Source organism: Amblyraja radiata, chromosome 20, assembly GCF_010909765.2.
Source record: "Amblyraja radiata isolate CabotCenter1 chromosome 20, sAmbRad1.1.pri, whole genome shotgun sequence".
NCBI classification, from domain to species: Eukaryota; Metazoa; Chordata; class Chondrichthyes; order Rajiformes; family Rajidae; genus Amblyraja; species Amblyraja radiata.
This window is the reverse complement of record NC_045975.1, coordinates 32,644,885-32,671,454: the sequence shown is the minus strand read 5'-3', so window position 1 is coordinate 32,671,454 and position 26,570 is coordinate 32,644,885. Positions and strand designations below refer to the sequence as shown.

At 41.1% G+C, this 26,570-nt stretch overlaps 1 protein-coding gene across 6 annotated transcripts in view; it reads left to right on the top strand.

Moving 5' to 3' along the window:
• The window catches only part of dgkz (diacylglycerol kinase zeta), a 549,506-nt gene that overhangs the window by 304,541 nt on the left and 218,395 nt on the right, over positions 1-26,570 (top strand). For 4 of the 6 annotated variants that reach the window (XM_033039207.1, XM_033039210.1, XM_033039209.1 and 1 more), the window contains exon 2: positions 20,624-21,681. The exons of the other annotated variants lie outside the window; for them this stretch is intronic. In XM_033039207.1, coding sequence (XP_032895098.1) covers positions 20,738-21,681 — 944 coding nt within the window. In that variant the 5' untranslated portion in view covers positions 20,624-20,737. The remainder of the gene's footprint in view (positions 1-20,623; positions 21,682-26,570) is intronic. 6 annotated transcript variants of the gene reach the window in all.

The window sequence follows — 26,570 nt, the reverse complement described above, 5'->3', positions numbered from 1 at the left end:
TTCTGAAGTAAACCGTGTTAGGTAGACACAAAATCCAGTCTGAAGAAGGGTCTCGACCGGAAACTTCACCCATTCCTTCCAGAGATGCTACCTGAGTTTCACCAGCATTTTGTATCTATCTTCAATGTAATCCAATATCTGCAGTTCCTTCCCACGCAATGACCAGGAGAGACCTGGATGAAAATTTGTCTATGGTCACTCGCCATTTGAACTAGCCAGTTGGAGGCTACATGTGAGGCTAATGCCGTTCAGGCTGCATGCACAACTATAGGGTTCATCAGATAGCCTGATTCTGGACGCATGTTCTTCAGCAATTAGGACCATTAGTTTCTTGGGGAGTGGGACTTGAACTTTTAAATTGGTCCATTTTTTCCAGTGTTGGTCCTTTACTACCTCAACATGAAGAGTTTTGATTCTCAAAATGGCCTTTGCTTTGATGGCCTATGTGGCGCTACACTGAACAGTTAGTGTCCTGCTCTTCCCAGTCATTGGCGATGACACCAGCACACTTGCAGTCAACCTTGAGTACCCCTTGAGTACTGTTTCTTTTGGCTGCCTTTTGAGAATTGGCCCACCAGAAGAGAACCTGGCATATAAAATACTCTTGAGCACCCAAACTCAGTAGACTACCCATCAGAGCTTATTCCTTCAGAGCAGGTGTGTGATGTTGTCATCTACCAGCAGTTAAGACAGCAACTATGGACATTGTGGCATGGGGTTTTTGATAAAAAGCTCTTGGGCAATGTGCAGCTGGACCTGAAACTTCTGTCCCAGTTCTTTCTGGACTACAAATCATAGCCTTCTGGGTCTTCTGTTGTCTAGTTGCCAGGGAGTTGTTTATCATTGAGCGACAAGTAGGTGGTCTCCAGTAGTCTTTTGTGACGGTACTTTTTCTCCAGTCTAAGTCACAGGCATTGATAATCCAGGAGGATAATGTTTCCATATACTCCAAAGCTGGTTATTCAGGTGACAGATCAAAGTCACAGTTGCTGGCAGACCTGCTGAGTGTTTCCAGCATTTTCATATTTTTTAGCATGGAAGGATGCTGTAGTATTGGCTACCCCTTCCCTCCCCCTCTCATTCTAGATTTTGTGATTATGTCCAACCCAGATGTTTTCAGTGCAGTGACCTTGATGGTTCTCGAAGATGGGAGCAAGGACATTGTAAAAATTGGGAATAAAACCTTTCCCTGACTCTGCGACCAGAATTTAGAGTGGAAAGAGCATGCTGATGATAGCGGCGCATGGGTCTTAGCTCACATGGCAGGTGATCAGCCCATCGGAATTCGGGGAGCATGGCCGCTCTCTTGTGTTGCCTCTGTGTGTGTTGGTTTCATGGTCTGATTTCCATTTCCAGTATGTCCGTGACCTCACATCCACCATCTCTCCCTTGGCAAGCCAGACTTCGCTGGGAGTGCTGATGTCGATGTGCTTCTACTCCCAGGCCGTGTCCTTGCCGACAATTGGCTTTAGAGGTTTTGATGAGCGTTCTCACGTTCTAGATTCCAGTATTTATATTCTTACATGCATCAACTGCAGTAAAGGTGAACTCACTGGTTACTGCTTGCCAGCATGGATAAATGGGACAGCCTACATTTGAGGCACAGTTTCTGGTCCCTTCCATATTTAGAGTGAGCAGGGCATATCCTGTGGATTCAGCTACCGAAGGACATCCATATTCCAACGTGGGTGTGTATCGACAGATGGCACAATGGGCTAAGTGTTCAGCTGGCAACCTGAAGGTGGCCGGTTCGAATCCTGCATGGAGTGTGTACTGTCGTTGTGTCCTTGGGCAAGACACTTCACCTACCTTTGCCTGGGACTAGAGACGGAAATTAGCTACTGATTAGCTACAATCTCGCATATTTACATGCAAATGTTAATTAATATGCACTGTCCCTATAAACAAAACATTATTATTATTATTATTATTATTATTATTATTATTATTATTATTATTATTATTATCAGCATTGGGCAGATCTGTGGCTCTGAGATCTCCCGGTCCTGCTGCTCCGTTGCCAGTTCTTTACTGGCACACCGCTTTTGGATCTCTCTGAGCGTACTTGTATTATATTAGGTGTGACCAATGTGATTCATGTTCAGGCTCATGAAATCCTGGTGATGGATGGCCTGGATCTCTGGCATGGTGGAGCATAACTACTAGACTACTTCTCCTCCACAGCCATTGAGACAACAACCTTCTCCTTATCTTGAAGAAGATATTTTGGATCATCTGGAACCTCTCACTTGACTTTACCAGTATGGATTGCCTTCCCAGGAACAATAAGCAGCAGGTGATGGTGGCATCACTCTCGGGATCATTGAAGTACACACAATCTCCTATGACAAGGAGACAATCCTTGGAGAAGGCATTTTTTGCCGTAGGACAGGCTATACCTTTCGCCCCTTCCTCAAAGTTTAATTCCATTGCAGTCAATTGACCACATCAGAAGCCAGGACTCCAGCAACCAAAGATTAGTGTTTGCAGTTATTTGATCAGGAGGTTGCTGTGACTGTACAAGGTGATGTTGTTGATGATGCAGGATTTTGTGTACAATAACTCAAACACCAGCTATTTACTGAATGACAATTACCCTACCATGACCTACCAAGATGACTAATTGATGACTTGCCTATCTGCAATATCACATTTAATCTTTAGATTTAAAGGTTAGGAGTAATGAAATATATCAAAATAATATGATGAAGAGGTCAAGCTGTCGGATGTCCGTTGTCGCAAGGATTTGCCTCTGCCCCTCCACACAGAACCAAACGTTTCTCAGTACCGATGCCATTTTCACATGTGACCTTTTATAAATACTGCAGAGCTGACTCAAAGGGGAAAGCTGTGGTTTATATATTAGTCACTAGTCTTAAACTGCCGCTTTTCTGGCTGTCAGTGTACGTGTGGCCATTCCCTGAGTGAGCTGAAGCTAGTTATAACTATATCTTGAGTTTTGATGAGAGTGAACCTATTTTTAATTTATTTGTGAGATTTTGGTTTTGCTAAAAAAAAATTGCATTTATTTATTGTGTAGGAAGGAACTGCAGATGCTGGTTTAAACCGTAGACACAAAAAGCTGGAGTAACTCAGTGGGTCTTGACCCCAAAAGTCACCCATTCCTTCTCCCCAGAGATGCTGCCTGTCCCACTGAGTTACTCCAGCTTTTTGTGTCTATCTTCGGTTTAAACCAGTATCTGCAGTTCCTTCCTACACAATTAATAAATGCTTTTTTTTTAGCTAAACCAAAATCTCATAATTTTAAAATAAGTTCACTCTCATCAAAGCTCAAGATATAGTTATAACATCAATCTGAAGAAGGGTCTCGACCCCAATCTTCACCTATTCCTTCTCTCCAGGGATATTGCCTGTCCCACTGATTCACTCCAGCTTTTTGTGTCTATATCTAACGTTTATTAATTATTGTATCATAAAAACCATACAGACCAGAAATGGACCCTTACGGCCCAACTGGTCCAAGCGACCATGTTTATTTATACTAAACCCCTTTGCCTGCAATAGGCACATATATGTCTTTCTTACCCCAGTACCCACCTAAACGTTTTTTAAATGTTATAATCGTATCTACCTCAACCACCACATCTGCAGGTCATTCCAGATATTCACCATCCTCTATGTGGAAAGTCCTACCTCTCAGATCTTCTTTACATTTTTCCCTTGATCTTAAACATCTGCCCTTTAGTTCTAGACTAACCACACCTTGGAAAAAGATTCTATCTGTGCCCCTCCATAATTTTATAAACCTGTATAGGGTGATCTCTCGGCCTCCTATGTTCCTGTGAGAATAAACCAACTCTACCCAATCGCTCCTTCTAACTACAGCCTTTCATTCCATGCAGCATTCTGGTGACTGTCTTGATGAATTTTGCTTTTGCTACCACAGCTTTTGCATAGTGGTGGCCAACACTGCATACAACGTTTAAAGTTGAGCTTAACTAATGCTTTACACAACTGCAGCATGACATCTCAACTCTTATACTCAATGCCTTGACCACTGAAGGCCTGCATACCAAATGCCCTTTTCACAATCCCATTCACCTTGTCACCACTTTTAGGTAGCTACAAACTTGCATCCTAAGTTCTCTCTGTACATTAATGCTCCTAAAGTCCCTGCCATTTACTCTGTATGTCCTACCAGAATTTGACTTCCCCAAGTTTCTCAGCTCACACTTAACTGGGTTCAAGTCTATTTGCGCTATCGCTTCGCCCAACTTTCCAGCTTAGCCATGTCTCTGTATCTTTGGACAACCTTGGTTATCTAAGGCACTACCAATTTTTGTGATCTCTCTATACTTATTAATCATACTCTCCACATTCTGATCCAAGATATTTATGTATATATACTGATTGCTATGATATACCACGTTACAGAATGTCAGAAAAAAATCCATCCATCATGTCTTCACTCAACAAGCCAATTTTCGATCCAATTTGCCAACACACCCTGGATCGGTGTCTTAACCTTCTGGACCAGCCTACCATACAGGATCTTGCCAAATGTCTTGCTCAACTCCATGTAAACCATGACTACTGCTCTGCCTTCCATCAACTTTCATTGGTAACCTCAAAAAAACCCAGTCAGATTTGTGATACATGACCTCCAACTCCACACAACCATGTTGACATCCCCTAATCAAGAGTGAACATAATGTCAGTATGTCAGAGCACCCCTCTCTTAACGCCCCAGTCTCCACGTAACTTGTTCACGGCTCATTCTGCGCTTCCTCTCTTCCAGTTTGCGTATCTGTCCGGGGGGATGGGTTGATTCAGTTTGGTGATGTCTGGTTACCGTGGCAACACTTTCTTTGAGGAAAGAGCAGAGTGCATTATTGGTACACGTTTATTTTGTTTATGTATTCAGTCGGTGTTAAAAACCTACGTCAGTGGTAGGTTGCATTACATCAATGGGCCAATTGATGTAGCATCACTTGCAAGTCATAGAACTAATATTACATCACATTCCCTGCTTTTTATCTTTTGCAGATTTTACAATTTAAAAATGTTTCCACTTGAACGGCTCTGTAGTTTCTTGTTCGCATGTTATTGTGGTTTAAAGCTGGATTACCTGTTCCAGATCTTTGTTTCGTACAGTTTGTCAGCTTCACCTTTAAACAAAGAGCAGAAGTGATTTATTCCATTAAATACCTTTCTCCAGTATATTCTGCATTCTTTCCAGACTTCTGTAATTCTTAATTATTTTGCCTAATTATTTGTTATCAATATTAGTGCAGCTAAGAGTAAGAGTGCAGAGAAGATTTACAATGATGATGCTAGAACTGGAAAGTTACAGGGAAAAGTTGATCAGGCAAGAACTTTACTCCTTGGGGCACAGGAGGCTGAGGGGTGGTTTTATAGAGTTGTATAAAATCATGAGGGGAATACATAGCAGGAATACACAGAGTCTTTTACCTAGGATAGTGGAATCAACAACCAGAGGAGATAGGTTTAAGGTGAGAGGCGCGAGATTTAATAGAAACCTAAGGGGCAATCTTTTCACCTATATGGTACGAGCTGCCAGTGGAAGCTGTTGAGGCAGGTATCATACAGCTCACTTAGTTAGACAAGTACATGCAAAATAAATGTTTTGAGGGACATGGGCCAAACACAGGCAAATGGAACTAGCTTAGATGGGGCAATTTGGTTGGCATGAACAAGTTGGGCCAAAGGGCCTGGTTCTGTGCTGTATGAATCTATGACTCAATATTCCATTTTCCACAAACTGGAATGGAAACATAGATATAGCTCAAATTAACCTATTCAGCCTCTGATCTGCTACTAGTTAGAAGAGCGAACACTCTTGCAAAGTATTACTCTTAATCCAATAGCATTTCAGTTAACCAATACAGTTTTTGTTAAATACTTTAACATTATTTCCTCATTTGCCAGTCTCCTTAAAACAATGCCATCTGATTAATGATCCTCCTTATTTGCCCATTAACACCATTCATTATCAAACCTTCCCTCAACCTGTCCTTCTTGGGGCAAGTCAATTTCTCTCAACTCTTCATGCAATTATAGTTTATCATCTATGTCAATTCAGTAAATATCTTCCGTAACTCTCCCTCTCCCATTATTTGTAACATCTGCTGACCAGAATTGAACTTGAGACTCAAGCTGGCCCTAACCAGCACTATAAAAAAAATAGGGTAACTTTGGTTTTGTACACAAATGAATCAAATGACTCCATATTTTTTCTTTAAAGTGGCCTCCTTCAATTGGTCTGGTGCCAAAAAAATATATACACATGTACATCTTGGTCTCATTTCCACATCTCATTTAAAAATTATGTTACTTGGTCTGATATAACATAATTTATTGCTTCTCCTAATTATTCCTCTGACTTAAATCATTTCAGACTAGTAAATATCATTAGTCGTATACACACTTATAGTTTTATCCTCAGTAGTCTATTTCTCTCTTTATTTACTAAATATTAAAATTTTGGGTCCTCTAGAATTTTTTTAAATGACCCATATATTCAAGATTTGGTAATGGTTACAGAGCAGTGGTCCAAATGTTGGTCCTTGTCGTGGAACATCGTTGTTTACTATCTTCTGATTTGAAATGAGAAGAATCTGAATATTCATCGATTGCTTTTGCCATGATTCTCGTACTAGCCACGATTCGACAATGTCTTCAATTCCATGGACCAATCTTCCAAATGTTTTTGTGTGCGATTTATCATATTGTCGGGTAAAGGCAAATAGATGCAATGAGATTAGCTTTGCCCTCTGCAATTGCAAATACATCTATTCGCCCCCCCCCCCCCACACACTTTTTCTCAGACTATCCTCTAACTGGCTTTTTTTTTTTGCCCTGCTATTATTGTTTGCAGGTGGTATTTTAAGCTAAATTCAACAATTTATTTCACAGATTTCACCCAATTCTCAAACTACTATTGCTGTGTCTTAACTGTGAAAGCAAACCACGTGTCACTTGTATAAGGTGTTTAATCGCTCACATCAAACATATGCATCATTAACAGTAGCAATTAATAGATTATCAAATAAGACCAACGGTAGCAATCTGAAAAATAGACGAGGTCCTTTAGCGTAGTAACATTGTCTTTCAGATTACAGATAGAAATTATCAACTTTCTTCTTGGCATTGATCCAATGTAGAACTGAAATGTTTCTTCCCTTTCCATTGCTGAATTAACAGAAGTTGTTTTGACATATGTGTTGAATGCCTGATCTGTGACAAGAGATATTAAATATATTATTACCAGTGCACTGTTAGTAACTAATATATTGTTATTTCTCTAAACCCATGTTTTCAACGGCGTTATTATTTCAAAACATCAATTTTATGTCCCTATTATTTAACTATTAATGTTCAGCGCTGACAGTGCTGCAAGCTTTTCTGTATAGAAAGATATTCAGCAACTTGTTTGTGCTAGTTATTTCTTTCCTGGACAGTGAACTCTGATTACATGTATGACCATCTCGTATTGTATGTTGAGGCAAATGACACCAGCTGTAGGTTTCCGATTACTTTGTGAAGTAATTAAACAGGAGGACAGTGCTGTTTAGCTTTTTAAGCCATTTGCCGTAACCCTTTCATTACCCAGGGACCGTTTCTATTCTAATGTGGGATAGTTCCAAATGATCAACAGCAAAGCCTATATAACCATGTGACAATGAGTATATAGCATGTTTTAATGATGCTGATTGAGGGAGAATTTTCTTTCTCTCCAGTGTAATAGCATCATGCTATTATCATCCACCTGAGAGGGAAAGTCATGTGTAGATTTTCTTTTGAAAGACAACAGTTACAACAATACATTACTCTCAATAATTCATTTGACTGTGTCATGTTTTCTCATATCTTCTTACAGCATAGATGGAGGCCATTTGGCCCACTGCATCCATCCTGACCGTGAGAGCAATCCAATCAACCCCATCCCCTCCAACTATTTCCCTGCAACATATTCTCCTCATGCCAATTAACTCCACCATGTCCCACCTTATCTCGCACTGGAGGTTATGATAGTCAATTAACCAACCAAGTAGGATGTGTTTGGGAGTGAGACGAAAATGGAGCACCTCGGGGAAACGCACAGTCACTGGGAGATTTTGCAAACTCCACACAGACAGTTGTGGAAGTGAGATCAAGTGCAGTTCACTGGAGCTGTGAGGCTGTAGCTCTACTTAGTGGGTCATTATGTTGCCCTTCACTGTGTGTTGTGTAGGAGGGAAGCTGGAATCCATACGCTTCTCACAGTGGTATGGATACCACCAAAGCACAGCTAATAAATGTGAGCCACGGTTACTGCAAAACCTGCACAGTGATTCCGTTAATACGTTTTGTCCCTTCGTTTAATACAAACTTTGATTTTGAATCACAAGGAAGGATTATGTCTCTTTCAAATGTTGTGTCTACTCTTGTTGAAATTTGGAGCTTTTGACCACCAGTAGTGTACGTGAATGGGACATGTATTTAAGTACTTCTGCATTACTAAATGGACTGAGACTTTGTCTTTAGATATTCTGGATAACTTTCAACACGCCTGTTGGTCAGGCAGCAATATATTTCCATTCATCCTTAAAAACATCTACATGGTACTTAGTGCCCTTCAAAGATTTGGCAATTACTAGATCTGCGATGTGTTGCACAATTGCTAGGTTTGGTCATTCTAACCAAGTTTTTAGTATTGCTACATTTATTTCACTCTTCCCCATTTGTAATTTACTTTCTGACTGGGTGTGGGAGGGATGCTGCATTTTCCCTTGCCTCCTTTGCTTTGCCTCCAAGCAGAATAGTTCCACTTTCGAACGTTGTGACATATAAGAAATAGAAGCAGCTATAGATGATTCAGTCCTCCTGCCTGCTCGAATGTTCAATAAGTTCACAACTTATTGTTTTTTGTTTTTACCTCAGCACTACGTTCCTTCACTAACTTCACATCCCTTGATTTTCACGATAGCCAAAACTGGATCGGTTGCAGTTTTGGATATATTCAGTGAGTAATCCTCCACAGTTTTCCTAGGGAGAACATTCCAAAGATTCACTATCCTCTGGGTGATTACATTTCTTCTTATGTTTATCTCAGTTCGCCGAGTCCTCATTTTGAGACTAAGCCCCTGGTTCTGAATAACTCCAGCCAAGTGAAACAACATTACAGCAACAACCCTGTCAAATCCCCTGAGAAGTTGTATATTTTAATTAAATTACTGCACATTCTTCATGAGACTCAGTCCGTTGAATGTCTCCTTGAAAGATACATCCGCTATCCAGAACTTCATCTGGTGAATCTTCATTATACTTCTGCAATCGCAAGGATATCCTTCCAATGGTAGGGAGACCTTGCTTTTTAATCCAGGGCCATGTGCCTTTCTACTTGTACTGACCAATTGCTGTGAGCAATGTGGGGTTTTGGCATACTGAGCTAGTTCCATTTGCTTGCATGTGGCCTATATCCCTCTAAACCCTTTTTATTCATATATCTTTTAATAGTCATAATTGTATCCACTTCTATTGATTTCTCTGGCAGCATATTCCCGATGTGAACTATCCACTGAGTGAAAAAGTTGCCCCTGCTGTCTTTCTTAAATCTCTCTCCTCTCACCATAAGCCTATATGCCCTGTAGTTTTTGAATCCTCTTTGCTGGGATAGAAACTGCCTCTCATCATCTTGTACACCTCAATAAGGTCTCCTCTCAGGCTCCTATGCGTGAATGAAAAAAGTCCCTGCCCATCTAACCTTTCCCGATAACATTTTTAAAGTACTCTTCACACTGGACACGGGGGAAAAAAGAGAGACTTGCTGTTAAATTTGCATGTTTCATCTTTTGGACATCATTAAGTGCCTTGAGGAAGAGTTGATAAGGACTCTGCTCTAAAATGCAATTAACATGCCAGCCGATCTATGAACAATAAACTCCAATGAATATTTGTGAGTTGATCTCTTATAATGTAAATATTGCCTCAGTGCTTCATCAAGAGTGATGCAAGCTGTTTTACATACGCTGTGGGGAGTAACTAGAGCCTTGGTTTAGCATCCCATCCAGAGCGCAGGATCTCTGAAAGCAGCATTACCTCAGTAAAGCAGTGAAGTATTTGCCCAGATATGGTTATTTTCCTGAGTTTAGTTTAGTTTAGAGATATGATGTGAAAACAGGCCTTTCGGCCTACTGAGTCCGTGCCGACCAGCGACCCCCGTACACTAGCACTGTCCTACACACTAGGGCCAATTTACAATTAACCTACAAACCTGTAGGATTGTGGGAGGAAGCCAGAGCACCCAGGGAAAACCCATGCAGACACGGCAAGAATGTACAAACTTCGTACAGACAGCATCCATAGTCAGGATAGAACCCTGGTCTCTGGCGCTGTAAGGTACCTCTGCGCCACTGTGCTGCCCCAAGAGATAGTGAAGAGAAAATGTTTTTTCCTTGTGTGTCACAAGGGGAACGAGTCCAGTTGCAGGTGATCGATGGCACCACACCACCTGTTATCTACTAATTCTTAACGACAGAGAGATTAACAACAGTCTGGAATCTTCCAGAAATTGCATAGTTGACATTGCATTTTTCACCTGACTGCAGAAGGATGTTTAAAACTACCCTGAATCCATTGTGCCCAAAGCAGGAAGTGTTACCGTCTGAAGTATGACATTTCACCATGGGTCGGGCTGGCATTACTTTCTATCATTGACTACTTTCAATAATTGAGAAAGTGTGAAGATTCATTCAGCCCTTATTCATTCAGCATCTTCTCAAGCAGAAGTCGACTGTTCTTTGTCTTTCAAACCTTCTGAACAAAGCATAACAAATATTTCAGTCTCATCTTCCTGCCTAACAAGTCAGCAAATTGCACAGATGATATTTCCAAGAGTTAGCACATGCCCATTTTGTTCCTTAGTTGTTTCATTATGATTCGACTGCCATGACCACAGGAGAATAAAGAGGAAGAAGATTGGACTTTTTTGCCTTCCATCACAGTGGGGAATGTGGGGAATCCGCTGTGGTGGATGTTTATAGAAACATAGAAAATAGGTGCAGGAGGAGGCCATTCAGCCCTTCGAGCCAGCACCGTCATTCATTGTGATCATGGCTGATCGTCCCCTATCAATAACCCGTGCCTGCCTTCTCCCCATATCCCTTGACTCCACTAGCCCCTAGAGCTCTATCTAACTCTCTCTTAAATCCATCCAGTGACTTGGCCTCCACTGCCCTCTGTGGCAGGGAATTCCATAAATTCACAACTCTCTGGGTGAAAATGTTTATTCTCACCTCAAGTCTTAAATGACCTCCCCTTTATTCTAAGACTGTGGCCCCTGGTTCTGGACTCGCCCAACATTGGGAACATTTTTCCTGCATCTAGCTTGTCCAGCCCATTTATAATTTTATATGTTTCTAAAAGATCCCCCTCATCCTTCTAAACTCCAGTGAATACAAGCCTAGTCTTTTCAATCCTTCCTCATATGACAGTCCCGCCATCCCAGGGATCAATCTCGTGAACCTACGCTGCACTGCTTCAATCACAACGATGTCCTTCCTTAAATTAGGAGACCAAAACTGTACACAATACTCCAGATGTGGTCTCACCAGAGCCCTATACAACTGCAGAAGAACCTCTTTACTCCTATACTGAAATCCTCTTGTTATGAAGGCCAACATTCCATTAGCTTTCTAATGACCGGTGTATAAAGATACCCAGGTCTCACTGCACCTCCCCCCTTACCTAACCTAACCCCATTGAGATAATAATCTGCCCCCTTGTTTTTGCCGCCAAAGTGGATAACCTCACATTTATCTATATTATACTGCATCTGCCACGCATCTGCCCACTCACTCAACCTGTCCCGGTCACCCTGCAACCTCTTAACATCCTCTTCACAGCTCACACTGCCACCCAGCTTTGTGTCATCTGCAAACTTGCTAGTGTTGCTCCTAATTCCCTCTTCCAAATCATTAATATATATGGTAAACAGTTGCGGCCCCAACACCGAGCCTTGCGGCACTCCACTCGCCACTGCCTGCCATTCTGAAAAGGACCCGTTCACTCCTACTCTTTGCTTCCGGTCTGCCAACCAATTTTCTTTCCATGTCAACACCCTACCCCCAATACCATGTGCTCTAATTTTAGTCACCAGTCTCCCGTGCGGGACCTTATCAAAGGCTTTCTGAAAGTCTAGATACACTACATCCACTGGCACCCCTTCATCCATTTTACTTGTCACATCCTCAAAATATGTTAACTTTTATGTAGTTGTGTATCTTGTTGCTTTTATTTTTCATATGGCTGTATGGTAATTCGCATATCACTGTACCTTAATTGGTACATGTGACAATAAAATACCTTTGAAACCTTCATTATAATATTTGGTCCTTCAAATTGTAATGAATTGATTGGCAGTCAATAGAATTATTTGGGATTTTGCCATATGCATGTGCAACAATGTATGCTGAATAATTTGACAACTGTAAGATCTTGTTAATAATTGAAATCAATATATATTGCAATAAAGGCTACATGTTGCCTTGACTTAGTGAGCACCACCAAAATCTTGTACTTTGGGTTAACCATGAGCAATGCCACATGTGGTTTATTAATAATAAAATATGCAGTGTTTTAATTCTATACATGTGACTAGTTACCTGGCTTGCATCCAGTATGTATCCTATTATAAATATATCAGTCACAACCCTACTCAGTGATCTAATGTTCAATGAAACCGGTCCCAGCTTTTTTATTTCATTTCATAAACTGAGGGAGAGTTAGGGCTAAACGTTAAATATTGTGACCGGTGACCTTTAAATATATCCGCAGCTAAAATTGTGTCCATTTGATGGTGTCTTGTGGTGTCCATTATCGCTGTATGCATTGCTTAATTCAGTAACCACATCTCGGAGCTCTCTGCAAACATAAGCTGGATGCTTGGTACGTGTGGGTTTTCATTTTGCACCCACATGTGAACGATAGCTTCATGAGGGTTTGAAGTTTCAGGTAGCTTGAAGAGTTTGCTCTGTATCCTGTGTAGAATACGGTTGCAAGAAGTTGTAGCACTTGTTTACTGCCTTTTATGTCCTCGAGATGCCGCGCTGCTTTACAGGCAATTAAATAATTTTGAAGCGTGGTCACTATTGGAACATCATAAATGTGACATGTGATTTCCCGAGAATTTCTCATGGTGAGCACTATAGTAAGGACAACTAATCTACTTTTAATGATGTTAATTGAGAGATGAACCATAGTGGATGCACCCAATGTGGATACACCTACCCGTCACCTACCCGTGTTCTCTTTCCAGAGATGCTTCCCGGCCCCGTGAGTTATTCCAGCACTTTGTATCTTTTTTAAAATCTATTCACAATGACTGTCGCAGCTGTCTCTGTGATTGCTTTACACATGTTCTAAATTAGGCCTTGTGCATGGACGATGTGGGAGACCCATGCAGTAAACCTTCTGAACCTGACCTTTTCTCAGACAGGCAGCAGCTTTCATTGGCCTTTGCAAAGATGTTTGACTGGCTGCAGTGGCATTCTATTTTAAATGGACTTTGGCACTTTCGTGCCTCTAGGATTAACTGTCTCATAAACCTCTAAATGTCACCATTAAGTTTTTTTTTATGGTTAGCAGATACTTTCCTATCGATATAAAGTTTTGAACTCCTGCAGGGAAATTACTGCTTGTGAAGTTGACTGGTGGACAGTTGAGCCATTAGGATCAAAATGTTTCCTGCATTTATGTGGAGTTAGTTTTTCACAGCTGTGGAAGTGGGACCCATTCTTCTTATCCAGTGAACCCTGCGTGGAATTAATATATGGTGTAGATGTGCTCATTGTTGAAAACTTGCACAGTTTTGTAGTATTGCCTGCATTAGGTTGGCAGGCAAGGTTACTTATGCCCAATTACTTGTTTTCACTGGCCACAGATGATTCCAAAGGTTGGCACAGTGGCGCAGTGGTAGAGATGCTGCCTTACAGCGACAGAGACTCGGGTTCGATCCTGACTATGGGTGGTCTGTACGGAGTTTGTACATTTCTCCATGTGCTCCGGTTTACTCCCACACTCCAAAGACGTACAAGTTGGTAGGTTAATTGGCTTCGGTAAAAATTGTAAATTGTCCCTAGTGTGTAGGATATTGCTAGTGTACAGGATCGCTGGTCAGTATAGACTCTGGGCTGAAGGACCTGTTTCTGCAATGAATCTTTCTACTAAACTAAGAACTGAAGAGGTCAGTTTGAATTGGAGAGACAGTGAACAGGTACTGGAGCATGGTAACAGGATGTGGGATAAGGTGATCCAACTACATTCTTCAGGCTATTTTCCTGTGAGGCAAGAAAAGTAAATTCACAAAATAAATTCTGTCTGAAGAAGGGTCCCGACCAGAAACCTCACCTATCCATGTTCTCCAGGGATGCTGCATGACCAGCTGAGTTACTCCAGCACTTTGTGGCATTCCTTGGTAAACCAGCATCTGCAATGCCTTGTTTTGACATTCTAAATGTATAATACTACGTTTTTTTAAATTTACCCCAGGAAAGAGCAGGTTCACATCTGATCTTTAGTGAATATCTTTAGTGAATATCTTGCTTGCTGGGTGCAACACCTGTGTCGTGGCAGTGATAGGAATTGAGGGAGCCGGTTCCACACTAAGTGCAAGTAACAAATATTACACACGAGCATTCTACACATAAACCTTTACATAAATCGTCAAATTATATGTAATCTTACCTGATAATCAATAATATTTTACACTGCATTTTATACTTTAAGGCCCAACAATATTAATATAAAAAGCGGCAAAAATAAGGCAAGGCAAGGCAACTTTATTTATATAGCACATTTCATACACGAGGCAGACTCAAAGTGCTTCACATAAAAACATGTCATACAATAAATGAAATAATAAAATGAAATAAAATAGAAGAACTAAAAGAAAAGAAAAGCAAAATTAAAAATGCATTATAAAAATGCAAAAGTTAAAAGTGCAATGTAGTTAAGATTTAGCTGAAAGCTAAAGTAAACATAAAAGTTTTCAGTCTTGTTTTAAAAGTGGTCAAAGTTGAGGCAAGTCTTAAATCTTCAGGAAGTTTATTCCAGCTATTTGTTGCATAGTAACTAAATCCTGCTTTCCCATGTTTTGTATTTACTCTGGGAATCACTAGCAGATTGGTTTCAGAAGATCTTAGCGGTCTAGAAGGCTTATATAGTGGAAGCATGTCAGTGATATACTTTGGCCCTAAACCATGTAGTGATTTATAGGTGAGCAGCAGGATTTTAAAATCAATTCTCTGACATACAGGGAGCCAATGTAAGGATTTAAGAATTGGTGTAATATGCTCAAATTGTTTGGTCTTTGTTAGAACTCTAGCAACAGCGTTCTGAACAAGCTGTAGCTGCCTGACAGTTTTTTTTGGAAGAGCTGCAAGGAGACCGTTACAATAATCTAGCCTACTATTAATAAAGGCATGTACAAGTTTTTCTAAGTCTTGAGCTGACATGAGTCCTCTTAATCTTGCTATGTTTTTGAGGTGATAGTAGGCCGATTTTGTTACTGATTTGATGTGACTGTTGAAATTTAAATCTGAATCCATAATGACCCCAAGATTTCTGGCTTTGTTTGAAGTTTTCAGGGACAGAGAGTGAAGGTGTTGGGTTACTTTAAGCCTTTCTTTTTTAGCACCAAAAACAATTATCTCCATTTTGTCCTTATTTAGTTGGAGAAAATTTTGGCACATCCAGTCTTTGACTTGCTCAATGCACTGGCACAACAGATCTATGGGGCGATAGTCATTTGGTGATAGCGCTACATAGATTTGAGTGTCATCGGCATAGCAGTGGTGGTCAATATTATTATTTCGCATGATTTGCCCTAGTGGGAGCATGTAGATGTTGAATAAACAGGGCACTAAGATCGAACCTTGCGGTACTCCACACGTCACGTTGGTTGGTTCTGATACAAAGTCGCCAATGGAAACAAAATAGTTCCTATCTTGTAAATATGACCTGAACCAACTTAAGACTGTGCCTGAGAGCCACACCCATTTTTCTAACCTGTCCAAAAGTATTGAGTGATCAACAGTGTCGAATGCAGCACTGAGGTCTAATAGCATTAATATTGAAACTTTGCCAGAGTCTGTGTTAAGACGGATGTCGTTTACAACTTTAATAAGAGCGGTCTCGGTGCTATGAAGAGGTCGAAATCCTGACTGGAAGTTGTCGTAGCAGCCAGTTGAAGCCAGGAATTGATTAAGTTGCTGGAGGACAACTTTCTCAATGATTTTACTTATGAAAGATAGGTTTGAAATTGGTCTATAGTTGTTAATAATAGAGGCATCTAGGCTCCGCTTTTTTAAAAGAGGTTTAATAACTGCAGTTTTCAAGGCTTTTGGGAAATTGCCTGATTGAAGAGAGCTGTTAACTATTTGCAGTATGTCTATTGCTAGGCAGTCAAAAACATTCTTAAAGAAGTTGGTAGGTAAAGCATCAAGGCAGCAGGTGGATGGCCTTAGTTGTGTCACCGTTTCCACAAGAGTTTTAGAGTCTATGACATTAAAGCATGTCATCATTGCCACGTTACCTTTGCCTAAACAGGGTGGTGATCCAACATTTTTGTTTGAAGCGGTGATATTGATGGCACGTCTGATGCCTTCAATTTTATCTGTATAGAATAATGCAAACTCATTGCATTTCTGCGTGGAATGGAGTTCAGGTGGTAATTGTGTTGGGGGGTTGGTCAGTCTGTCAACAGTTGCAAATAGGGTTTTTGCCTTATTAGTGTTGTTGTTAATGATATTGGAGAAAAATGTTTCTCTAGCACTTTTTAAGTCTAAATTGTAGGCACGGAGGCTCTCTTTATAGATGTCATGGTGAATATGAAGTTTTGTTTTCCGCCAGATGCGCTCAGCTTTCCGGCATTCTCTTTTCTGGGCTGTACTTTTTAATGTGGGGGGAAGGGGGTAACTATATTTAAAATAAGTAAAATTAGAATTTTTTTCTGGTTGCCTGAGAATTCAAGATGTTGAAATACCAGATAAATTATGTTAAACCATTGGTCTGGAGGTTCCTGCTTTCTGAGTCTCTCCTATCGTGAGTCAGGATGTTACATTTGCAGTTTCACAATTTAATATAAATCCAATCCAATTTTTCTGCAGGCCCAGGTTTCAAGTACTTAGTCCAGGGCACTCTTGGCCTTTTGGTTTGCTGTGTCACATATGTGTATTTTCTTATTAATAGCACAAATGTTATAATATTGCAAATACATTTGCAGATAATTGCTGCATGTGAGCAGTGGTATTATTGAAGAGCATTTTTAATCATATTCATATTTCATAGCAACATAAAAGAAGGCTTCCTCTCATGGAGCCCATTTAAAATAGTACAACAGCTCAGTAGTGCTTGTGGAGTCTGACAGGATATATTGGTTGGATATTTTCGCTTCTGATCTCCTTTCAATTGTTTGCACCCTTACTGTCCTCTTCAATTACTTGTCCCTTTACACCCCATATACCTTGAAATGTCCCATCATTGATCCTGTCCTCCCCGTTCCCCAATCCCAATACTCCATCCTTCCTTCAAATTTCTCCTTTTAATGCTTTGACTCCCAGTCTCGTTTGATGGCCTCAAACCCCTGGTGAGAAATAAGCAACGTGGAAACTAACCCAAGGTGGCAATCTGCAGTGTTGAGCAAGGTGTGTGTGGAACAAGCAAATGTTCTGCTACCATTATTTTTAAATGTAAATGAATAAGGCATAAGAGTTTGGAAGTACTTGCGATGATGGGCTGTTGACCTTTCATTTAATTTGTTCATCGTTTTGATATGCTGTCCTTTTCAGTGGTATCAATCAAAAGGACAGCATATTTTGATTATCCTCAATTGGCCTTGAGAAGATAGTGGTGATGAGCCGCCATCTTGTACTGCAGCTGTTCCTCATGGAGCTGCTCCCAATATGCTGTGGCATGGAGAGAGTTCCAGGATTTATGGCCAGTTGAAGAAGGAATCATTATTATTTTCAATTCCAATATATTTCCATGAGGGAGGTGTAATTTGGAGCACATGCAAATAAAGATATTCCTCTGTGTCATCTACCCTTGTTTTCCTTGATGATTGAACATTTTAGAGACCATGCCTCTGATAATTGAAAGTATGTGAATGGGTGGTGAATAGCTGGAACTGATTTGTGTTGCCCTTTGTGAACATGACATAGCAGAGCAGGTTTCCACAGTGTTGGGTAAATGAGTGCATTAAGCTAAAGGAACATAGAAACATAGAAACTAGGTGCAGGAGTAGGCCATTCGGCCCTTCGAGCCTGCACCGCCATTCAATATGATCATGGCTGATCATCCAACAGTATCCTGTACCTGCCTTCTCTCCATACCCCCTGATCCATTTAGCTACAAGGGCCACATCTAACTCCCTCTTAAATGTAGCCAATGAACTGGCCTCAACTACCTTCTGTGGCAGAGAGTTCCAGAGATTCACCACTCTCTGTGTGAAAAATGTTTTTCTCATCTCGGTCCTAAAGGATTTCCCCTTTATCCTTAAACTGTGACCCCTTGTCCTGGACTTCCCCAACATCGGAACAATCTTCCTGCATCTAGCCTGTCAACCCCTTAAGAATTTTAAAGAATTTTAAAAGAATAACAGACTTGGGGCTAGTTCTAGAGTATGTCTTCAATATGCGAGCCAAGATTTTGTCCGGCTCCTTGGCCTTTGCCTTTTACTGTGTTCTAATTTTTGTTGAAATCTTTGAGCTAATTAAATTTGCCAGAGACTCGCGTGCATGATGACGGGAATCTAGTGCGAAACTTGGACCGTCAACTGGGCATTATTTGCTTAACGTAGAAGCTAATGTTTTAGCCTTAATAAGTGTTTCCTTCTCCATTGATAGTGCCAAGCCTGCTGAGTACTTCCAGCATGTTCTGTTTTATTTGTGATTTTCTGCAACTGCAGAATTTTCTGAATGTAGTAGTTGGGATGCAGTTGATACACTAATTAAACGGCCGAATATCCTTTAGCGTTTGGGTGAAATTGAGTCATTTTCTTCCTATGAATCTCCCTGTAGAATTTAACTTAATTTAACCATTTGCGATGTGTGCTTATTATTATCAGAGCAAATAGTTACACAAATCAGTATTTTAGGTGAAGAGATTAATTCACATACCAACACTGAGAATATGAAATACTTGTTTGTCTCTATGAGTAATAAACAAATCAAAAATATAAATTAAATTATTTAAAGAATGTAGTTACCAAAATTATTTATTTTGTATTTTCCGCATTGAACAGAATGAAGGTGTACTGATGAAATGAAACAGTAAATAATGTTATATAGCAGTGATGTTAGTTGAGAGATGAACAATGACCAGGATACCATAGTGTAACATTTATGCAATTTATCATGGTTTGGCTGGATACTGAGAGACAAATATGTTACAAGATGCATTTTGGGTTGTTACTGCTGGCACTTAAGAGGTGAACCACCCACATTATGAATAAAAGTTAACATTTGAGAATTGCTTGGCCTATTTAACTGGCAAATGAGACCTTGAACTCTGGTTGAACAATCTAAAATCAGTCTATTGCTGGGCATCAAAATGAAGGAAAAATCAGCCAAATATGGTACCACAGACCATGACCAACAGTGCTTTTGGCTTTAATTTATACATAATATTGTTAGCTTTAAGGCTGACATTTCATTTGGTGCCTTTTGAACTTAAAAAAAACAGGAACATTAGGAATGGAGTACCTTATTGGGCGAATTGATCCTTCTCAGGTATTCATTTCAGGTCTGTATGCTGGCCTTTTCCAGGCTTATCTGCTGATTCCCTTGCTCAATAAAAAAAACTACCAATCTCATGCTTGTGCAATATAGTTAATTCAGCATCCTTGGCCTCTTTGGGAAGGAGAATTCTATATTTCTGCTATCCAAAAGAAGTGCTCACTGAAAACGTGTTCCATTGCTGGAACATAAATACTCACTAAGACTATTATTTCCGAAGGATTGATAGCTTGCGTTGAACATCTGTCCACTGGTTCTATTGATAATTTAAACTCAGTGTTTATCTGATCAATCAAATCTCCCCATAACTTTCTTAGCCCCACTGTTACACGATGTGTCGGGTCAACTGAAACCAAATTTGAATCTGACTTTTAAAATCCAACATTACACTCCAGAGTTGAACAGCTTTGCCAACTTTCAATATGGATACATTAAGTAAGTTGAGTGATCTAAGTTAATGGCCTGGTTGGACACCAGTGATGAAGACGTTGGTGTGCCAGAAACAATAGGGGAAACCAGGAATCATTGGGCGTCAGCACCAACATTTGACCAACATTCTTCAGCTTTTTATAATGAAATCCCAGAGGTAACATTGTAGGATATGGGGAACTGAAAACGTGCTTGATTGTGAATGTATTCACAATTGTGAATAATGTATATTATTTCACTGCATTTTTGTCTTTTGGGGTAATTCCAGAGCTTCCTCTGAGGCTTAGCAGCTGTTTCATCCTGTCATAAAATGGTCACACTGTGTGGGGTACATTGTCAATTTACAGACTGTTGCGACTATAATGTCAATCTCCTCCAATCTGTGGCGGAGTCATTCCAATGGTGTTCTTATTGCGCATTCTCTACCTTTTTAACAGCTAACAGTGCCTGAATGAATTCCAGTGAGCAACAGCTTTCCTTTGTAACAAAAGAGAAAACCCCGCTGCCTATCTACCCACAGGCTTCTGCCCTCCCCACACAAAAGTGAGGACATGGAGACATTCTTCAAAAGACATTTCAGGAAAGCAAAACCCGCCACATCTGTTTTCAAGCTGCCGAACGGTGGCAGGCGGACAAATAGGCGTGCGAGTGGGGCAGTGCCGGGTAGTAAAGTGCGGCGGCGATCGAGTGTGGGAATGCCCTCGGCCACGCTGGTACAGAGGCGCCGGTCCAGTGTGCAGACGCAGGGCCCAGTCCTTTACTCGGCCCGGTCGGGGAGTGCAGCCCCGAAAAGCATCAGAACCCGCCGGAGATCCAGCACCACCGCCCTTCACCTCAACCCCCGGTTTGCCGTCAAGAGGAGGTATGGCGGCAAACTGCGAACCATTGACACCCAACTGCTGGGGCCATCCATACTGCTGGCCAGCTTGATTCGGATGACCGAGGAAGAAGAGGGCGAAGCTGATGGAGATGATGAGGCCTGTGCCACAGGGGTAGACATCAGCCTTGGCCTCAATGAAGGCAGGCACTCTTCAGGAGAGTCAGATGTCTCTGAATCTTCATCCTCATGTGGTCGTTGGAGTGAACTAGAGCAGGCGAATGGCACGTTGGGCAGTGGAACCGCTTCTCAAATTTCAGAGGCCTTTCAACCTTTGCACTGCAGGCCAAACTACACCAAGCCTTTTATCAGGGCTCCCCGATGTTTGAGGCGGAACTCTTCCCAAGGCCCCACTGGGGAGTTGCCTTCAATCGGACAGTGCGGGAATTACAGGACGATGGGCCGGCGCTTCAGCGGGGGCCGGGCGCAGGCAGCAGCCGATAAACCTTCCGCACTGCAGGCGGCCCGAGCGGGGAGCAGGCGGCTCTCACTCAACGTCAGGAGGATATCCTGCACTTATCCCCCGCCACGCTGGAGGCACGGCATGCGTAGAAACTCCCTCAACCTGATGCACAGGAAATACCCGGCTAAGCGCACAGCATGGAGCAACTTCCTGTCGTATGTATTCCTGAATAATTCTTGCAGTAGGTGGGGAAGGTTGAGAACATAGAATGGTACAGCACAGGAACAATGCCCATGCCAAACATGATGCCAGTTTAAACTAACTTCTTATGCCTACATGTGATCCATATCCCCCCCATTCCCTGCATATCCATGCGCCTATCCAAACAATTGTAAGCAACGAGAGGACTCATCTTGTCCTACTTGGCTATCTGAGGAAGTTATCTACCTGAAATACACCGATCATAGCTCTTGCTAGTGGAAGAGTGCAGCCCTGATAGAGCACCTTGCTCATCTCTCTAGCTGTGCTATGGGATGAGGGTTACATTCTGCAGCTGATGTCATTCTTCTTGACGTTTTAATGAACTGTCGCAGAATCCAGGCCAATTTGGTATTGCGATTGGAGAATGATGCAAAATAGGACGAGGATATTTGATGCATTTTGCCCTTGTTAAAAAAAAAAATTCCCGCTCTTCTCCTTCCTCCATAGACTTGCATAATTTCATCATAAACAGTGCGACGAGTGTACATTACCAAGAGTGAACTTTCTTGCTTTATTATGTGGCTTTACCTTCCCCTTTGACAACGTAAATGGCTTTTTAATTTGGTCGGCAGATGAGCATCATCATCATGCATTAAAAAGTCAGGAGAAGCCTTGAATTGTAGTCGATTGTCAGTGTAGTGTAGAGGAAGTGAAATTATTATATAATAATCTCATTAAACTCCAGTTTCCTCTTTACTTGAATGGGAATATGTTGACTCAGCATAACCTGCAGCTGGAAGGATAATGGAAGCAAATAATCCAATTCAATTTTGTAAAAAACACATTATTTCCCAAGACAATGGACTGCAGAAGTTAATAGATCCGCATTTTTCAGCATCAACTCCCTTCCTTCTCACATTGGGCTTGAACATAGTGCCAGTTAGCAGTGGGATCTGTTTCACTCAGATAGTCGGTACCTGGAATGAGCTGTCAGAGAAAGCTACAGAAATGCATATAAAATCGACTTTCAAATCACATTTTTACAGATATGTAGATAGGAAAGGATAGTAGGGATATAGATAGGAAAGTTTTAGAAGGATGTGGATAAGAAGAGTTTAGAGGGATACGGATAGGAAAGATTTAGATGGATATGGATTAGAAGGGTTTACAGGGATATGGATAGGAAAGGTTTAGAGGGATATGAATAGAATGGGTTTACTGAGATATGGGCCAAATGCAGGCAAATGGAACCACCTAGAAGATTAACTTAATCGGTAGGAAAGAACTGCAGATGCTGCTTTAAAGGTAGACACAAAATACTGTGAGTTAACTTAATCGGCATGGACAAGGTGGGCTGAAGGGCCTTTTTCCGTGCTGTATACATCTATGACTATGAACTGCTGATGTCTGCAGTTTACATATGAATGGTGTAGTTTCCCACATCTGTAAGGTTAATGATGAGACCAGAGGCTTTCCTGAGCTGATAGGCCGAATGCATCTTGTATCTGGTCCCTTGCTTGCATCTAATATGGGCCCCTTCAATTAAATGGGATTATTTGTATTTTAGTTTAAATTTTATATTTTAAGTTAATTTTGTGTTTTTAATAACTATCTGTTTAAATATATATCAATTTTTAATATTTTTTCAACATCTTTGAACAATGTCATTTGGAAACATTTCAAACAATGTTAGCAGGCTATCTTAGATCTAGAATTTGGTAATGAAAGGGTTAATTGCTGAAATTCGAGCTATGAGGCCTTTAGGGAACATTGAACATAACATGCTGGAATCAAAAACTTCCAGTTTGTATGTAATCTGAAACCAAGGTGTTTTATCTGTATTAAGCAATCTATGAAGGTATGATGCATAAATTACCCATGATCACCAGGAAACTGCTTTAAAAAGTAGGTAATAAAAAATGCAATGGCTAAAATTTAAAGAAGGAATGCAGTTTACTAGAAATATATATAATTTTAAAGGGTAAGAAACCCTCAAGCTGGGAAGTGAACCAGCAATGGCATCAAAGGAAAATAAGGTAGAATTAGCTTAAAGGTAAAGACATAACTTTGCCAAAATGGCCAATAAGCTTGGGAATTTTGGGAATGTCGTAATTCAGCAAAGGTGGACCTTAGTATTTCGAGTAGAATATGGGAGTTAGTTGGTGCACTGTTTGCCATCTCCCAAAGTTCTATAGATTCTAGAATCATTCCCACAGACTGGTGGTGGCCCGACTGTCTGGGGTTCTGAGTTACTCCAGCTTTTTGTGTCCACCTCCCTTGCTGACGATGGCGTGTTGTGCAGTCTCAATTCTGGTGAGTTCTGACATGGCTCCCAAGTGCTGCTCAGTCGCCTGGGATGCTACCGAACTTCCTTGCTGCCCTGAAACAAAGAAGAGCGATCACTGGTTAGTAGTAACCTCTACCTGTGGCGTTGCTCCTGGCCCATCGCCGCTGGACTTTGTGTAGAGAAGAGGGCTGCACAAAAACCTGTGCGTGAATGTGTTTAAGGCGGAGAAGGTGTTGCACTGTAACAACCCCACCCTCTCGGCCGCAGAAGCCAGAGTCCAGTGGTATGAAAAATCATCATGGCTGGAGACTTCTTGGCTGCAGTGGATAGACATGTCGTCTTTACTGCTCTGACTGGCCCTTCGCATTCCACGGTGTGTTGCTGCTTTCCAGCCGTTGGTTCATAAAGATCTCTTCCGCCTGGCCCGCCAAAGCAGACTTTCCATGAAGGATGAGCACGTCCCACAGGTTGAACTGGACTACATGGTACCAGTTGCAAGGCTACGCCTTGACCTGACAGTAGCAAAGATAGCAAATAAAGTTGGGAAGCTTGGCCAGATAGCCTGACATCAGCCATGTGTTAAATGCAGCAATCTATTATATAAAAAAAAGTGGTAACAGAGCATTTAGAAAATAATATAAGTATTTGACAGTCAACACAGATTAGGAAAAGGTAAATATTATTGACCAATCTGTTAAGTGGTTTTTAAGGCTGTAGTTAGCAGAATTGATGAGGGTGAATGAGTGGATATGGTATATTTGTATATTCAGAGGAGCTTTGATTAGATACAAGGATACAAAACAATATTTAGAGTGTTGCGATTGTGGATAATATACTGGTCAGTTGAGGTGTGGTTAATTGGCAGAAAACATTGAACAAATGGGTCATCTTCATATTGGGATACTGTGGTTAGTGAGGTGCTAAAGTTGGGTAGCATTGTGGGTTGAGAATATGATGCAGTGAGACTTCAGGTGGATATAACAGAACATAGAACAATATAGCACAGGAACAGGCACTTCAGCCCACAATGTCCTTGCTGAACATGATGTCAAGTTAAAGTAGTGTGTGATCCATATCCCTCCATTCCCTGCATATTCATGTGCCTATCTAAACGCCTTGTAACTACTACTCAATATAGGCAGGCTGAGTGAGTGAATGGTGGATGGAACAAAATGTGGAAAAATAAGGGGGGGGGTAAATTGTAGACTATATTTTACCTAATGTAAGATAGAAAGGTGGTGGTATTCAGAGGGACCTGTGTGCCCTTGCACAAGAATCATTGAAAGTTAATGAGCAGGCACACAAAGCAATTCAAAAAATAAGTGGTTATATGATAGAGAGGATCCAGTGATTGGTTTCTGGTTGGCGTATCCTCTACAACTCCCACCAACCTCTACAGATGCACCATAGAAAGCATTTTATCAGGATGGATCACAGCTTGGTTTGGGAACAGCTCCATCCGAGACTGCAAGAAATTGCAGTGAATTGTGGAAGCAGCCCAGACCATCACACAATCCAAATTCCCTACTATTTAGAGATGCTGCCTGTCCCGCTGAGTTACTCCAGCCTTTTGTGTCCACCTCCCTTCTATTGACTCCATTTATACCTTACGCTGCCTCGGCAAGGTCAGCAGCAGAATCAAGGACGAGTTGCACCCTGGCCACTACCTCTTCTCCCCATAGGTATAGAAGTGTGAAAATGCACACCACCAGAATCGGGGACAGTTTCTTCCCAGCTGTTATCAAGCAACTGAATCATCTGACCACAACCTGAGAGCAGTGAGCTACTATCTACCTCTTTGGTGACCTTCGGACGATCCTTGATCGGACTTTGCTGGCTTTACTATGCACTAAACGTTATTCCCTTATCATGTATCTGTACACTGTATATGGATCGATTGTAATCATGTATTGTCTTTCAGCTGACTGGTTAGCACATAACAAAGGTTCACTGTACCTTGGTACACGTGACACATAAGTAAACTGAGACTGTATATGGAGCGATTATGATGATTTGGATCGTACTTAAGAGGGAAAATGTATGATAGTTATTCCACTGTCTGGGGTTCTAGATTGCATCGGTCACTGTCGCAAAGTAATGAGTTGGCCATTCTGGATTGAGATGACACAAATTTCTTCAATCAGGGCAGTGAATCAATGGAATTTTCCACCAAAGAGGACTGTGGAGGCTCAGTTGAGTATACTCAGGACAGAGATAGTTAAATATCAAGATGATTGAGGCATGTTGGGTTAGTGCGGGAAAGTACCTTTGAGGTTAAGAATCAAGAGTGTTTTATTGTCATCTGTCCCAAAATGCAACAATGACATCCTTACTTGCTGCAGCACAACAGATATGTAAACATAGTACACTGCAAACACAATAATGACTAACAAAATCACACACACTCACGCACACACAAATGGCATGATCTTATAGAATTATGGAGCAGGTAATTCTAATCCTAATTCTAATTCTTCACCTAATTCTAGTTTATTTACATATCAGAATCAGAATCAGAATCACACTTTATTCGCCAAGTATGTTTTGCAACTTTGACGCAATGATCTTGACTCACGTAGCCGGTGGCGTTCGGGCCCTCCGCGTTGAGGCGATCAG